The 15,463-nt window shown below is 49.8% G+C and overlaps 1 protein-coding gene across 1 annotated transcript in view; it reads right to left on the bottom strand.

Annotated features, from left to right (window-relative positions):
* LOC148481832 (uncharacterized) overlaps positions 1–15,463 on the bottom strand; it is a 142,826-nt gene that overhangs the window by 54,904 nt on the left and 72,459 nt on the right. The window contains exon 16 of the mRNA XM_088452937.1: positions 5,198–5,259. Coding sequence (XP_088309063.1) covers positions 5,198–5,259 — 62 coding nt within the window. The remainder of the gene's footprint in view (positions 1–5,197; positions 5,260–15,463) is intronic.

The raw sequence follows: 15,463 nt of genomic DNA, 5'->3' as shown, positions 1-15,463 counted from the left end.
GGGGAGGCCAGGAGATGCTGGGGATAAATAGGGACATAATATAGTGCACCTGAGAGAGGGCCATGGCCACAAGGGGAAGGGCCAGGGAAGAGATAGGGGAGGCCAGCAGATGCTGGGGATAAATAGGGACATAAAATAGCGTACCTGAGAGAGGACCATGGCCTCATGGGGAAGGGCCAGGGAAGAGATAGGGGAGGCCAGGAGATGTTGGGGATAAATAGGGACATAATTTAGTGCACCTCAGAGAGGGCCATGGGCTCATGGGGAAGGGCCAGGGAACAGATAGGGGAGGCCAGGAGATGCTGGGGATAAATAGGGACAAAATATAGTGCAGCTGAGAGAGGGCCATGGCCTCATGGGGAAGGGCCAGGGAAGAGATAGGGGAGACCAAGAGATGCTGAGGAAAAATAGGGACATAATATAGCGCACCTGAGAGAGGGCTATGGCCTCATGGGGAAGGGCCAGGGAAGAGATAGGGGAGGCCAGGAGATGCTTGGGATAAATAGGGACATAATATAGTGCACCTGAGAGAGGGCCATGGCCTCATGGGGAAGGGCTAGGGAAGAGATAGGGGAGGCCAGGAGATGCTGGGGATAAATAGGGACATATTATAGCCCACCTGAAAGAGGGCCATGGCCTCATGGGGAAGGGCCAGGGAAGAGATAGGGGAGGCAAGGAGATGCTGGGGATAAATAGGGACATAATATAGCGTACCTGAGAGAGGACCATGGCCTCATGGGGAAGGGCCAGGGAAGAGATAGGGGAGGCCAGGAGATGCCGGGGATAAATTGGGACATAATATAGTTCACCTGAGAGAGGGCCATGGCCTCATGGGGAAGGGCAAGGGAAGAGATTAGAGAGGCCAGGAGATGCTGGGGATAAATAGGGACATAATATAGTGCACCTGAGAGAGGGCCATGGCCTCATGGGGAAGGGCCAGGGAAGAGATAGGAGAGGCCAGGAGATGCTGGGGATAAATAGGGACATAATATAGTGCACCTGAGAGAGGGCCATGGCCTCCTGGGGAAGGGCCAGGGAAGAGATAGGGGAGGCCAGGAGATGCTGGGAATAAATAGGGACATAATATAGTGCACCTGAGAGAGGGCCATGGCCTCATGGGGAAGGGCCAGGGAAGAGATAGTGGAGGCCTGGAGATGCTGGGGATAAATAGGGACATAATATAGTGCACCTGAGAGAGGGCCATTGCCTCATGGGGAAGGGCCAGGGAAGAGATAGGGGAGGCCAGGTGATGCTGGGGATAAATAGGGATATAATATAGTGCACCTGAGAGAGGGCCATGGCCTCATGGGGAAGGGCCAGGGAAGAGATAGGGGAGGCCAGGAGATGCTGGGGATAAATAGGGACATAATATAGTGCACCTGAGAGAGGGCCATGGCCTCATGGGGAAGGGCCAGGGAAGAGATAGGGGAGGCCAGGTGATGCTGGGGATAAATAGGGATATAATATAGTGCACCTGAGAGAGGTCCATGGCCTCATGGGGAAGGGCCAGGGAAGAGATAGGGGAGGCCAGGAGATGCTGGGGATAAATAGGGACATAATATAGTGCACCTGAGAGAGAGCCATGGCCTCATGGGGTAGAGATCGGGGAGGCCAGGAGATGATGGGTATAAATAGGGACATAATATAGTGCACCTAAGAGAGGGCCATGGCCTTATGGGGAAGGGCCAGGGAAGAGATAGGGGAGGCCAGGAGATGCTGGGGATAAATAGGGACATAATATAGTGCACCAGAGAGAGGGTCATGGCCTCATGGGGAAGGGCCAGGGAACAGATAGGGGAGGCCAGGAGATGCTGGGGATAAATAGGGACAAAATATAGTGCAGCTGAGAGAGGGCCATGGCCTCATGGGGAAGGGCCAGGGAAGAGATAGGGGAGGCCAGGAGATGCTGGGGATAAATAGGGACATAATATAGTGCACCTGAGAGAGGGCCATGGCCTCATGGGGAAGGGCCAGGGAAGAGATAGGGGAGGCCAGGAGATGCTGGGGATAAATAGGGACATAATATAGTGCACCTGAGAGAGGGCCATTGCCTCATGGGGAAGGGCCAGGGAAGAGATAGGGGAGGCCAGGTGATGCTGGGGATAAATAGGGATATAATATAGTGCACCTGAGAGAGGGCCATGGCCTCATGGGGAAGGGCCAGGGAAGAGATAGGGGAGGCCTGGAGATGCTGGGGATAAATAGGGACATAATATAGTGCACCTGAGAGAGGGCCATGGCCTCATGGGGAAGGGCCAGGGAAGAGATAGGGGAGGCCAGGTGATGCTGGGGATAAATAGGGATATAATATAGTGCACCTGAGAGAGGGCCATGGCCTCATGGGGAAGGGCCAGGGAAGAGATAGGGGAGGCCAGGAGATGCTGGGGATAAATAGGGACATAATATAGTGCACCTGAGAGAGGGCCATGGCCTCATGGGGTAGAGATCGGGGAGGCCAGGAGATGATGGGTATAAATAGGGACATAATATAGTGCACCTAAGAGAGGGCCATGGCCTTATGGGGAAGGGCCAGGGAAGAGATAGGGGAGGCCAGGAGATGCTGGGGATAAATAGGGACATAATATAGTGCACCTGAGAGAGGGTCATGGCCTCATGGGGAAGGGCCAGGGAACAGATAGGGGAGGCCAGGAGATGCTGGGGATAAATAGGGACAAAATATAGTGCAGCTGAGAGAGGGCCATGGCCTCATGGGGAAGGGCCAGGGAAGAGATAGGGTAGACCAAGAGATGCTGGGGATAAAATAAGAGGAAGCTACAAGTGAGAATGATAATAAACAGGAGAATTGACAGATCCAAACATCGCCCCCTGACCTTCGGTGCCCTTTGCCATTGCACTGATCACACTTCCCTAGTTACGGCCCTGTAGGGAGCACTGTACACATCATTTACCCACATATTAAAAAACAAATACTTGTTTATTCAATTTTAATCACCTATGCTATAGCTGTTTTTCATGGTGATCTGCTGGGGACATTTCGGCTTTGTTTTAAACACACCTTTTTCATATTTGACTGCAGTTTGATACATTTGGGTGAAAAGTCTTTTATTATCGCTACGATAAAAATTGATAATTTTAGCTTGAAAAATGTGATTAATAATACATCTGCCCCCATGTTCTGTTTTGCAGGATAGACGGCTGGCATTGACTTTCAACAGAGTATGAATCTGCTCAAAAGGTTCAAAATGTGTAGCCATTGTATATTACATTGTTATATTAATTTATTATATTAGTAAGTGGCTGAACCAGAAGGGGGCAGCAATGAGCAGAGTGAAGTCTGGTTATCCATCGATGGTTGATAGTTTTTAACCATCGGTAGCCCTGATGGACAGCACAGACCACAGCTGCTATCTGACATGGGACCTCTGCGACCGATGTTCACCATCAGTGATCAATTATTGATGGTAAAGCTATTTGCCATCACTGCTAGATCATCAATGGTTACAGCCCCTCGATTGTTGATGACTGTTCTTACTAGAGTCCTTTATAGCACAGGTTCTCAAACTCTGTCCTCAGGACCCCAAACAGTGCATGTTTTCCAGGTCTCCTCACAGAATCGCAAGTGAAATAATCTGCTCCACCTGTTGATCTTTTAAAATATGTTAGTGAGTAATGACTACACCTGTGCTCCTGCTGGGTGACCTGGGAAATGTGTCAGTGAGTAATGACTACACCTGTGCACCTGCTGGGTGACCTGGAAAACTTCTTTATAGTAGTATAACCTCTGCATGGCCACCGTCCACGAGTATAAAGTCATTCTGATGCTGTGTAATTGTCTTTAGCAGAGAACAGGAGCAATAGTACTGAGCAGACAGAACATTTCTAGGGACAAAAGCACTGGGGACTATGGGCCTGATTAGGTATGGATTGCAGCTGTGATTACGCACGCAGTCTCACTGCAAAGACATGCTATTCCTCTGTGATTACGCATGCAGCCTCACTGCAAAGACATGCTATTCCTCTGTGATTACGCACGCAGCCTCACTGCAAAGACATGCTTTACCTCTGTGATTACGCACACAGCCTCACTGCAAAGACATGCTATTCCTCTGTGATTACGCATGCAGCCTCACTGCAAAGACATGTTATTCCTCTGTGATTACGCATGCAGCCTCACTGCAAAGACATGCTATTCCTCTGTGATTACGCACGCAGTCTCTCTGCAAAGACATGCTATTCCTCTGTGATTACGCACGCAGCCTCACTGCAAAGACATGCTATTCCTCTGTGATTACGCACGCAGTCTCACTGCAAAGACATGCTATTCCTCTGTGATTACGCACGCAGCCTCACTGCAAAGACATGCTATTCATGTGTGATTACGCACGCAGCCTCACTGCAAAGACATGCTATTCCTCTGTGAATACGCAAGCAGCCTCACTGCAAAGACATGCTATTCCTCTGTGATTACGCACGCAGCCTTACTGCAAAGACATGCTATTCCTCTGTGAATACGCACGCAGCCTCACTGCAAAGACATGCTATTCCTCTGTGATTACGCACGCAGCCTCACTGCAAAGACATGCTATTCCTCTGTGATTACGTATGCAGCCTCACTGCAAAGACATTCTATTCCTCTGTAATCGCAGCACAACATAAGGACACCCACCTTACCTTACACACATCTGTAATACTTTGCAAGTCTGCAAAACCATCGGTAACATTGTGTACCATCGTAGCAAACGTCAGACCTTACTCAGGAATTGCTAACCTCAGCGCACGCAGTGATAGGGAAAGCTGTGTATGGTGCCTAATTTATGCACGCCTCTGTAACGGCGTTCAAGTGCACTGGCACGCCTGCATTTCGCTGACCATCCCACCCTTCACCTCGCCCCAATGGTCCCTCCGGTCACTCACTCTGCCATGGGTCTGCGTAGTCACTGATCACAGTGGCTGGTTCGGGTGCTGCGATGCATGCAGATTGCAACAATCGGCCGATAGCGTGCGTAATGGCAGTTGCCCTATGTGGTGACAATGTCACTGGGACATGTACATGAGAATATATGCGTCTGTTACTGGTTCTGGTTCATTTCCTGCAGACGTCTGTGTAGAAGTTCCCATTCCCCCCTCCCCACACAGATATCCCAGCCCCATCTCTCATCCCTACGTACCCCTTACATCGGCTGACATATTACACCCCACCACCTCCCTGCTGCCACCGTCCCCCCTTCCATACTACCTGCTCTCCTGTCTTCTCGTCCACCCGGAGTCTCCTTTGTAACAGGTTAAAGTGCAACAGTTCTCATTGTAGTGCGAAAGTGAAAGGAAAGTGCAGCATTACAGGGGGAGGGGGATGGGCAGGGGGATTGTCTCCAGCACACGTACAGATTTATTAGCAGTTTCTGTGCTCTGCCATAAGCTGGCCACACATCTAAAGATTATTTGTCCAACCATCCAACTAGGTGACTGGTTGGAATGAAAATCTGGTAACGTATGGGAGTAACTGATGATCAGCAATTTCCTCCTAAATGCCAGAAAACAGATGAAAATTACGTCAGACAAGTTTGTTAAATGTTTGATCTAAACAATTTGTTCTAACAACAGTATTGGTCCATTTTCCGTTTGGGAGCGAATTGCTGATTGTCATTTACTTTCATACCTTACCAGGTTTTCATTCCAACCAATCAGCTAGTTGGATGGTTGGACAGATAATCGTTAGATGTGTGACCAGCGTCACTGTATAATACAGGGTTTGGGACAGGGGACTTATTGTGCTTCTGTCACATCAGTGATACGTATTTCTGCTCCTCCCATAACCGCGCACCCTGATCCCACTGGCAGAGCCCGGTCCTGTATGGCCTGTGCTGTTATATTTCTGTCTCCCATCATACAGTCAGAAAGTAGATAAAATGCCATCTGCCGACATCTCCCAAACACACAAAGAAGCAGCTGCGCAGACATGGCGGCTCAACTACTGGCGGCTGACAGCGGTGACGTGCGGTGAGGTGAATGGCTGGGGAGGCACTGGCGAGTATCAGAGCCAGAATTACACACACACCATACTCGCTGACTTTCAGCTCCCTCCTTCTAGGCTGTCAGCCTTCCACAGTGGGGGAGTTTGTCGCGGCAGAAAGGGGCGTGACGTGGCGATGATGCAGCATTAGGGCGGAGCATGGGGCGCGTTGGCGTTACCATGGCCGCTTCCTCTCTTCACAATGCAGAGACTAATGGCATTGTGAAGCAGTGGGCGGAGCCACGATGATGCGATTCAGCGGCCGCCGGGAGGTTGTCCTGCGGCACACGATTTCCGGAAGTCTCACAGCTGAATCAGGAGGGTAGGCAAGTATGACACATACATATATGAAACCGAGGGTGCATGTGGGTATTATACAAAGGTGCAGCAGTATATAGTGGTGAAAATTTGGTGAGGTTTGATCAGGGATGTGCGGAAAAGGTAGACAGGGGAGGCAGTGCCTCACCTCCCATACAATTTATACTCCACAGTTTTGACTATAAATATGATTAGTATACAGTGGCATAAGTTCATCCCAGACGCCTGGAGGCAAGTTATAATTTGGTGCCCCCCGTTCTCCCCCCGTCACAGCCGCTGACACTGTAATGTAGCAATTCGCATGCAGACAGGCTATAGATAGATGGAGGCAGCAGCTGATGGTCTGACATGGATCTCTCCACTGGTGTACGGTGGCTTCTCAGGTGCCGGGAAGGGGTGCCATGTATTGGGCGGCCGTGATAGTACACTCTGGGTACATAGTTACAGCCCTAAGTGGGGTGAATATGATGTGGACAATGGAGGAGGTGCCCCTTTAGTGCTGGTGCCCGGCGGCAGGCGCCTCCATTGTCTCCCATAGTTCTGCCCCTGTTAGTATAATACAAAGAAGATACAAAAGATATTTATAATATTATGTTTAATTCTTTTGTATAATTTTTATAGTCAAAACTTTGGAGTATACCTTAGTATGATAGGAAAGGCTCTGCCTCACCTGACCGCACAACAGTGCTGCACACAGGTGGGGAAATGTGCTAATCCTCGGAGAGAGATAAAGTGGATGGAGATAAATTACCAACCAATCAGCTCCTATCAGTCATGTTGCAGGCTGTGTTTGAAAAATGACAGGAGCTGATTGGTTGGTACTTTATCTCTCTCCTAGGCTTTGTACATCTCCCCCCATACTTACTGGCCGCTGACAGCGCTACACACACTGGTCCTCAGTCAGAGGCGGTCGCAAGAAGCGAACGCTCTCTCTGAATGAGGACGGGCGCTTTTTTTTTTGTGCGGCCTCCTGGTCGCTAGCTAAGCTGTGGGTTTCCACCCACAGCTTAGCGACCGACCAGGTTGATGGTCGCGATGGTCAAGACCATCACGGCTTGCGACGAAACCCTAAGGTTGGGTCTCGGCATCCGCAAGCCCCAGGGAGCTTCCTGCTCTGATTGAGCAGGAAACTCCCCACTGACATCACTGCTGATGTCAGTGCGGCCGCCCTCAAAACGGCAGGCGTTCCGTCAGGAACTCCTCCGTTTGTGCAGCCACCCCCCCCGCCCCGCCTACAAAATGGGCCGAGCTGTCGATCAACATCGACAGCCGCCCATTTTGTAGTGAGCTCCGGAGTGAGAGAGTTTCTCTCTCGCTCTGGGGCTTGCGCACGTGCAGTGCGGCCGCTGCGCATGCGCAGGACCAAAATATCGAGCATGTTGCGAGCGCTCAGCGCTTGCGACCGACTCTGAATGAGGTCCACTGTCCCCAGCAGCAGCTGCTACATAATGGGTGACGGTCCAATTAGGGAAGGAGGTGGGGTTAAGCATTGCATAGGGGGCAGGGCTCTGCTGGCCAATAAAAACAAAACATCGCTGTACTCTCTGCCATCGATAGCAGAGAACTATTTGTTCTTCACCAATAAAAGCAAAACCATCGATAATTGGTGTCAAACCATCGATAGTTGTTGCCCATGTGTCCGATTCATTACGGATCACAATTGCAATTACTCACCATATGGGCGATTGTTGTGTACTGTTCATGTGTATGCCCTTTGAGCTTTTATCTGTTAGCCTCATCTGGCTAGCAGGGTACCTAGATTGGCACCCTGCAGCCAAATTCTATGCAGCAGTTCCACCTGGAGCACCACTAGAATGCTTCCGATGGTCACACCGCTGCCCTTACAGCTCCCCGGAGCATCCTGAGGATGCTCCAGGCATTGCTGTAGCAACCAGCGATTGTGGCCCCGTCCCCGTGTGACACCACATGGAGGGGGCCTGGCCTACCCCGGGCCCACAAATAATATTATATATATATATATTAAAATGGCCATCGGATGAAAAAAGGTTCCCCACCCCTGGTATGTACAATGAGCTACAGGGCCTGCTGCTGTGTCTTATGTAATGAAGGAATGGGGAGCAGTAGTTGTTATAAGGTAATACACTGATTGTCACAATAAAACTTTTAGGCTCTATTTATTATCATTTGCAGACAGCACCTGAAAATAAAGATTCCTTATCGCTGCAATATGGAATCTCTATTGCCCTGATGTACTGTTGTTGAGTTCCTCGGATTACATTACATCCTCCATTGTCCATTCAGTTGTACTACTGTGCATGTGTCGATGGACGTTGGCACATGCACAAGCCGGAGCCACTGGGTGGGCATCGCTGTCTATTTTGCCTTCAGGCGCCTGGTATAATCTTATGCCCCTTGGACACAGTGTCGATGTTTGTGCAGTTGAGCGATTATTTACTACTGTACATGTGTGAGAAGTTCTGGGAACGCCTACTGCGCATGTGTACCACTGAGACTACGCAGAGATCACTGTTACGTCTGTGATCGCACTTATTTGACCTGGCAGCGGAAAGCCATGGGCATCCCTGGAAGGTGACAGGGAGGCAGCTTGAAGTGACCGCAAAAAAGTGCATCCAAATGGGAGTGTCAGGGGCGTGTCATTCTCAAACGCAGAGCTGCAGCCACAGAGGCCATTATTAGGCTGTAGTGCTAAATATAGAAGTGCAAAATGTAAAAGTGCAGTTTAAACTTAATTTTGGCGTTATACCGGCATTAAACCGAAGTCAAACAGAAGGATGACACACCAACTCCAAACCCACCAGAAATCAAAACAACATTTGGACAAAGTATCATCAAGAAATGTGAGTTCAAAATCTCTTCACTACAAGCACCGGGTGTCAGCATTACCAGGACATTAATCGCTGGACTCTGGGATGGATTCAGACCCGTTTACTAGCAAGCGGTCGCTCGTTGCAGGTGATATTCGCTAATGTGCGCATGTGTGTAGTTCGCCGTGCGTGTGTGCAAACTAGTACAAGCGATTGGCTTTTGCTCGCTCGCCCTGCAAAGACAGCCCAGTGGAATGAGTGACAGGAGAAGCCGTTTGTGGGTGGTAAAAGGGGCAGGGCAGTAGTAACTGGGGAGTGGAGTTGCGGAAGAAGGCATGCCAGAGTGTTTTCACGCCGTTTCTGGGGCGTGCATAATTACATGCAGCGTCATAGTACACGTTACCTGGTGGAATAATACACTGAGGTGCTCGCAGTGCTTGCGGTAGGGAACAGTCAATGGCAAGCACTGCGGTTAGATCTGATGGAACCTGGTGTACTGATGGTTGTATATTTTTCCTGGAGATGATGTACGCTAGTGGGTGGCTAAAGACAGGCTAGTGGGCATCTGCATACACAAGGTAATTGCTCGCCAGGACATAGTGGGCGTTCTTATACCTTGCATGCGATCGCCTGCCTTGACGTCACTTAGCAACATTTCCATACGCTGGGTGCGAGCGGCCGCATCTAGCGAGCGTGTCTGAATCAGGCCCTCTGTTTGCTCATTGTAAGAACTTAACACCTTAATTGCTAATATTTGTGCTGGCTCTCTAGTATCACAAATACATCAAAGCTTACTGTATTCTGTGCCAATTTCAGTTTTCCTCTAAGAAATAATGTCTTATTACCTTAGTCATTTGCCCTGCCTCATGTCATCTATATTCTAACACAGTCTACTTTAACATTCAATTTCTCAAACCATTAAATCTTCACTTTTACTCCACTCAATAATATACTTTTGTTATTGTGCAGACACCTTTTCTGCACAGTGGGCCTGATTCAGACCCGGTCGCAAGCGCTGAGCGCTCACAAGCGGGTCAATGGTGGCCCACTGGGCATGCGCACGATGGAGCCGGCTCCATCGTGCGCACGCGCGAGACCCGGATAGCGACGGGTGCTCCATCGCTCCGGGTCTCGCAACAAAGGGGGCAAGCTGTCGATGGTGAGTGACAGCTTGCCCCCTTTGGTAGGTGGGCCGGGGGAGTGGCCCACCAAACGGAGGCGTTCCCATGAGAACACCTCCCATTTGGGGGCGGCCCCACTGACATCATGAGTGATGTCAGTGGAGAGATTCCGGCTCTGTTAGATCCAAATCTCTCTGGGGCTTACGGCAATGAGACCCTACCACAAGGGTCTCGTCGCAAGCCCAATGGTCACGATGGTCTTGACCATCGTGACCATCATCATGGCCGCTCGCAATAGCTGTGGGTGGTCACCCACAGCTATGGGAGCGGCCAGGAGACCGTTCTAAAAACACAAAAGCCCAGCCCTGATTCAGAGCGAGCGCTCTGTCAGAGCGTCCGGCTCTGAATCAGGGCCAGTATTCTCACTTTCTTTTCTGCAAATCTCCTGCACTTTCACTAACATTCAAACTTTGGCCCTCATTCAGAGCCGCTCACTATTTGCGGTGGTTTGTTCTAAAACAAGGGGTGGCTATTCAAATGAACCGTTCGCTAATTGCGGTCTGTTCACGCCTCTAAGTCTGAACGAGCGAGCTAAACTTGCGGTTGTAATTTTGAAAAATACGCCCCCTTGCCGCTTGCACCATACGTCATGTCCGCTATTTATTAGATTAATCGAGTACATCGAACAGCGCATGAACTGCTCGCTATTCTTGTGGCTGGTTTTTTCAACCGCTATTTTGCGAGCGTTTCTGAGTAAAAAAAAACCAAGTGACGTGGTCAATGACGCTGCTGTATTAATTATGCACTCCCTTAAAACGCCCATTTTGACCTTTAAGCATGCCTGCGATCTAATTCCACACCCCCGTTTTCAAGCACCTTCCCCTGTTACCACCCACATACGCCTCATTCTGTCACTCAAAATAGCAGGCATTCGCTATATAGCGAACAAACGATTTCGGCCGCACTGACTGGTTCGCGCATGCGTATTAAAATCCGTACGCATGCGCAGATGTGTGAACATCAGTCAGAACGAATGAGCGGCCGATTACGAGCGTCTCTGAATCAGGCCCTTTATTCCTTCTTCCAGTTATTCTCCCCCTATTCACCTCAGCCACACCATGACCTTGTTTTCTTCCACTTCCCCCTTCACAGAGTGTCTTCCTGTTACGTTTCTCATGCAATGATGAGATTGCAGGAATGCTGTTCAACAACAAGACAGGGTAGAGGTGTGGCAGTCCTTCCCTACTGACTAGCTGGAGTGAGTCTGCGAAGGATTGGTACTAAACAGATACTGACAGGGTGCACTAGCAGCGACAGATGTTAACGGTCTGGATATGTCTAGAGACTTGATACAGCTAGAACATCAGACAAGGAATGACTGGACAATGACAACTAGCTGCAGGACAGGAGTGACCAGGACTGAGGATTTGTAGGTAAACAGACAAGACAGGCAAGATAATGGACAAGGACTGGACTAGCAAAATAAGAAACATAGACTAGACAGACAAAACACAATGATGAGGAAAGACGGTGGCTGAAGTAACAAAGGGGGTCATTCAGACCCGCTCGCGAGGGAAGGTTGCTCGCAAGCGGATCGATGTTCGGCGAATGCGCAAGCGCATGACAGAGGGAGCTCCGTCGTGCGCATGCTCGAGACCCGGCGAGCGACGAAAAATACGTCGCTCGGGGTCTCGCACCAAAGGGGGCATGCTGTCGATGGTGGGCGTGCCGGGGGGCGTGGCTGGCAGACGGAGGCGTTCCCATGGGAACGCCTACCGTCTGAGTCCAGCCCCACTGACATCAGTAATGATGTCAGTGGGAGTGATTTTAGCTCTGATAGAGCCAAAATCTCTCCTGGGCTTGCGGAAGCGAGACCCTACCACAGGGTCTTGTCGCAAGCCCGATGGTCACGATGGTCTTTGACCATCGCGACCATCATCATGGACGCTCGCATAAGCTGTGGGTGGTAACCCACAGCTATGTGAGCGTCAAAAAGGCCGCTCCACATTTAAATAGGACGGCCCTGATTCAGAGCAAGCGCTCTGGTCAGGACGTTCAGCTCTGACTCAGGCCCAAAGTTCTAGGTGCAGCCTTGAAGGCCAATATGCGGCAGTGCCACCAAGATGCGACTTTGAGAGCCGAGATGGTAACAGTCTTTGGATGCAGCCTTGTGGGTCAAGGTGCGGCAGTTCAGCTGAGATGCGGCCGTCATGCGGTTCTTATAGCCGGGTGCGGCTTTAAGAACGGAGATGGTAGCAGACTTAGAAGCGGCCAAGTGGGCCATGGTGAAACTAGGACTAGATGGTATAGCCTTGAGAGCCAAAGTGCAGCTGGAGAGTCAATTGATGTACAGGATATGATACGGCCTTGCAGGTCGAGGTGTGGCTATTACAGCCAAGGTGCAGCTTGAGAGCCGGTTGATGAACAGGCTGTGATGCGACCTTGTGAGCCGAGCTGCGGCTATGAATGGCGAGATACGGCTTGAAGCCAATAGATGAACAGGTTGTGATGCGGCCTTGCAGGCCAAGGTGCAGGAACCAGATGGCAGACAGGTGAACTCAGACGTGGCAGCAACACAGGCTGGAGGCAGCGAGGTCGAGAACACTGCAGGCTAGAACTAAAGAGACATGGCTTGACAGGGCTGAGGTATAAAAATTCCATGGGGTAAATACAGACAGGTTCAGGATACAAGAGCTGTAGAAATTGGTAAGCCCGGCTTGGGCTCAGGCTTCTGAGAACAGACCAACAAACATAGCATGTCAGGCAATATTGCTGGCACGGAGTGTAGGACTGTAACTTATCAGATACACGGTCCAATCAGAGCAATTCCCTGCAGGGAGCCTTCCCTAATTACAGGATAGTGTGCAGCTGAGTTGTGCACACAGACAGACAGGAATGCAGCTATGAGCTGCACACAGGCAAGACCGGATTCCATCTGCCTGCAACAGCTGGAACATGGATCAGGACAGGATGTAGTGTCCCAGTAGTAACTACAGCTGGGAACTGCCACCAAGATGAACCGCTGCCGCGGATCCTAGCATTACCTAATCCCCTTCTTCCACCTTAATCCTTTACCCCTTGTCTCCTCCACCTCCACCTTCCCTTATCTCTACTCCTCTATCTGCCTTCCTCACTCTCCTCTCCCATTACTACACTTTCCTTCTACCCCACCATGCTCCTACTACCCCACAGCTAATCTCTCCTCCAACCCTCCTCTCCATGTCACCTTATCCCACCTCCATCCACATCTCGTTAAACTCTCTCCCTACTGACCACCTAAAGGTTCCCCTTCCACTTACCAAAAAAAACCACAAAGAGAGTAAAACTTCAATACCCACTGTTCAGGACCGCAGCTACCAGAATAAGAGGCGCTGACCCTCATCAATTATTGAGCAGATAAACCAGAAATGAAAAAGGAGCGCTGTCTAGGTACACTGACTATATAAAATCTAAATTTATTACAATAAATAAAAATGTGTAACTATATAAAATATTAATACATCAATTGATCATCTGCGTTTTGTTCTAAAAACCATTGACACATAAATGTTCATCAAGCTTGTATTGATTGAAAATAAGCAACAGTTATTATTCTTACTCCAAAAAGAACCAGAGATAGTCTTATATACACTTGTTAGTATTTTGTTATTTCAATAAAGGTTAATCGTTCTGATCATGTCCAAAACCACCATAGATTTGTGTCATACCCTCTGTTATGGGGCCCATCCATCAGCGATGGATTGCCGCGATCCCGCGATGCAGCAACTCGGCATCGCAGAAATCCAACATGTTGGATTTTCGCGATTTGACGATCGCGACCAAAAAATTATCGCGATCGTCAAATCGCCGACATTCAAAATGTAAAATGTCTGCGATCCGGCGACGGGTCGCAGAACATCGATGGTGGGAGGTCGGCGTTTCCACCCGGAAACGCCGGCACTTCCCATCGTATCGCCGGATCGCAAAATCCGGGGTCTGATGTATGGCCACCTTTAGTACTAAAGTCAGTAATCTGCAGATGTAGTTGTTAGATGGTCAGTATAAAAGCCAGCAGATAATTATAGTATTCCAATAAAAATGTTACTCTCTCCACAAAGCCAAAATCACTCTGCAAAATCTCTCTTTGTCTATGTTGGATATAGGGCCTGATTCAGACCCGCTCGCTAGATGCGGCAGCTCGCTCCCAGCGTATGGAAATTCAGATAAATGACGTGAAGGCAGGCTCTCCCATGGCAAGAGATAAGCACGTCCACTATGTCTTGGCGAGTGATCACTTTGTGTATGCAGACGCCCACCAGCCTGTCTTTAGCCGCCCACTAGCGAACGTCCTCTCCAGGAAGTATATACAACCATTGGTACATCGGGTTCCATCGGATCTAACCGCAGCGCTTGTGGTTGACTGTACCCTACCGCAAGCACTGCGAGCACTTTAGTGTGAAATACAACCAGGAGACGTGTACTATGACGCTGCCTGTTAATTACGCACGCTCCAGAAACTGCATGGAAACACTCTGGCACGCCTGCGTTTGCAACTCCACTCCCCCGTTACTACTGCCCTGCCCCTGTTACCACCCACAAACGGCCTCTCCTGTCACTCATTCCACTGGGCTGTCTTTGCAGGGCGAGCGAGCACATCTCGATAGCTTGTAGTAGTTTGCGCATGTGCACCGTGAAGTATACACATGCGCACATTAGCAAACATAGCCAGCAACAAGCAATCGCTTGCTAGCGAGCAGGTCTGTATCAGGTCCATAGTCTATTAGGGGTAATTGGTGCTTCCTACATCCTGATTGTACGGCACTGCTGTAAGTAGGGATGGCCATCGATCGTCAATGATTCATAATCGTCAATGTTTTTGTTTTTTTTACAATGAGCGGGGACACTGACCATAGCCCCACCCCAACACCCACAAAGCCCCACCCCCAGGTTCTGATTGGTCCACGGACCAGTCAGTCAAGGAACAGGGATGACCATTGGTTGGTAAATTTATTGATGGTCATCCATTGCGTAGTTGGTAACCATCGATGGCCACTTGCTATATCACCATCGATGGTAACCATGATGGCCATTGCTAGCTGTGAGTAAGTAGATCCCAGAAGCCTCTTAAAATCAGAGTTGGTCACAAAGACCAGTTGAATATCTGATCGGTCTAGTAGGCTTCCTGTGGCAGTGAGTATGAAGCCGGTGTGTGCCAGGCGCAGCTGACTCACTCTGCTGCTATTCGCTGTACACTGCCACTGACAGCCTCCAAAGGGGAGAGATGGAGT

The sequence above is a fragment of the Taudactylus pleione genome, unplaced genomic scaffold (genome assembly GCF_031769625.1).
Source record: "Taudactylus pleione unplaced genomic scaffold, aTauple2 ptg000559l, whole genome shotgun sequence".
In the NCBI taxonomy this organism is placed as follows: Eukaryota; Metazoa; Chordata; class Amphibia; order Anura; family Myobatrachidae; genus Taudactylus; species Taudactylus pleione.
This window is presented reverse-complemented; position numbering and strand designations above follow the sequence as displayed.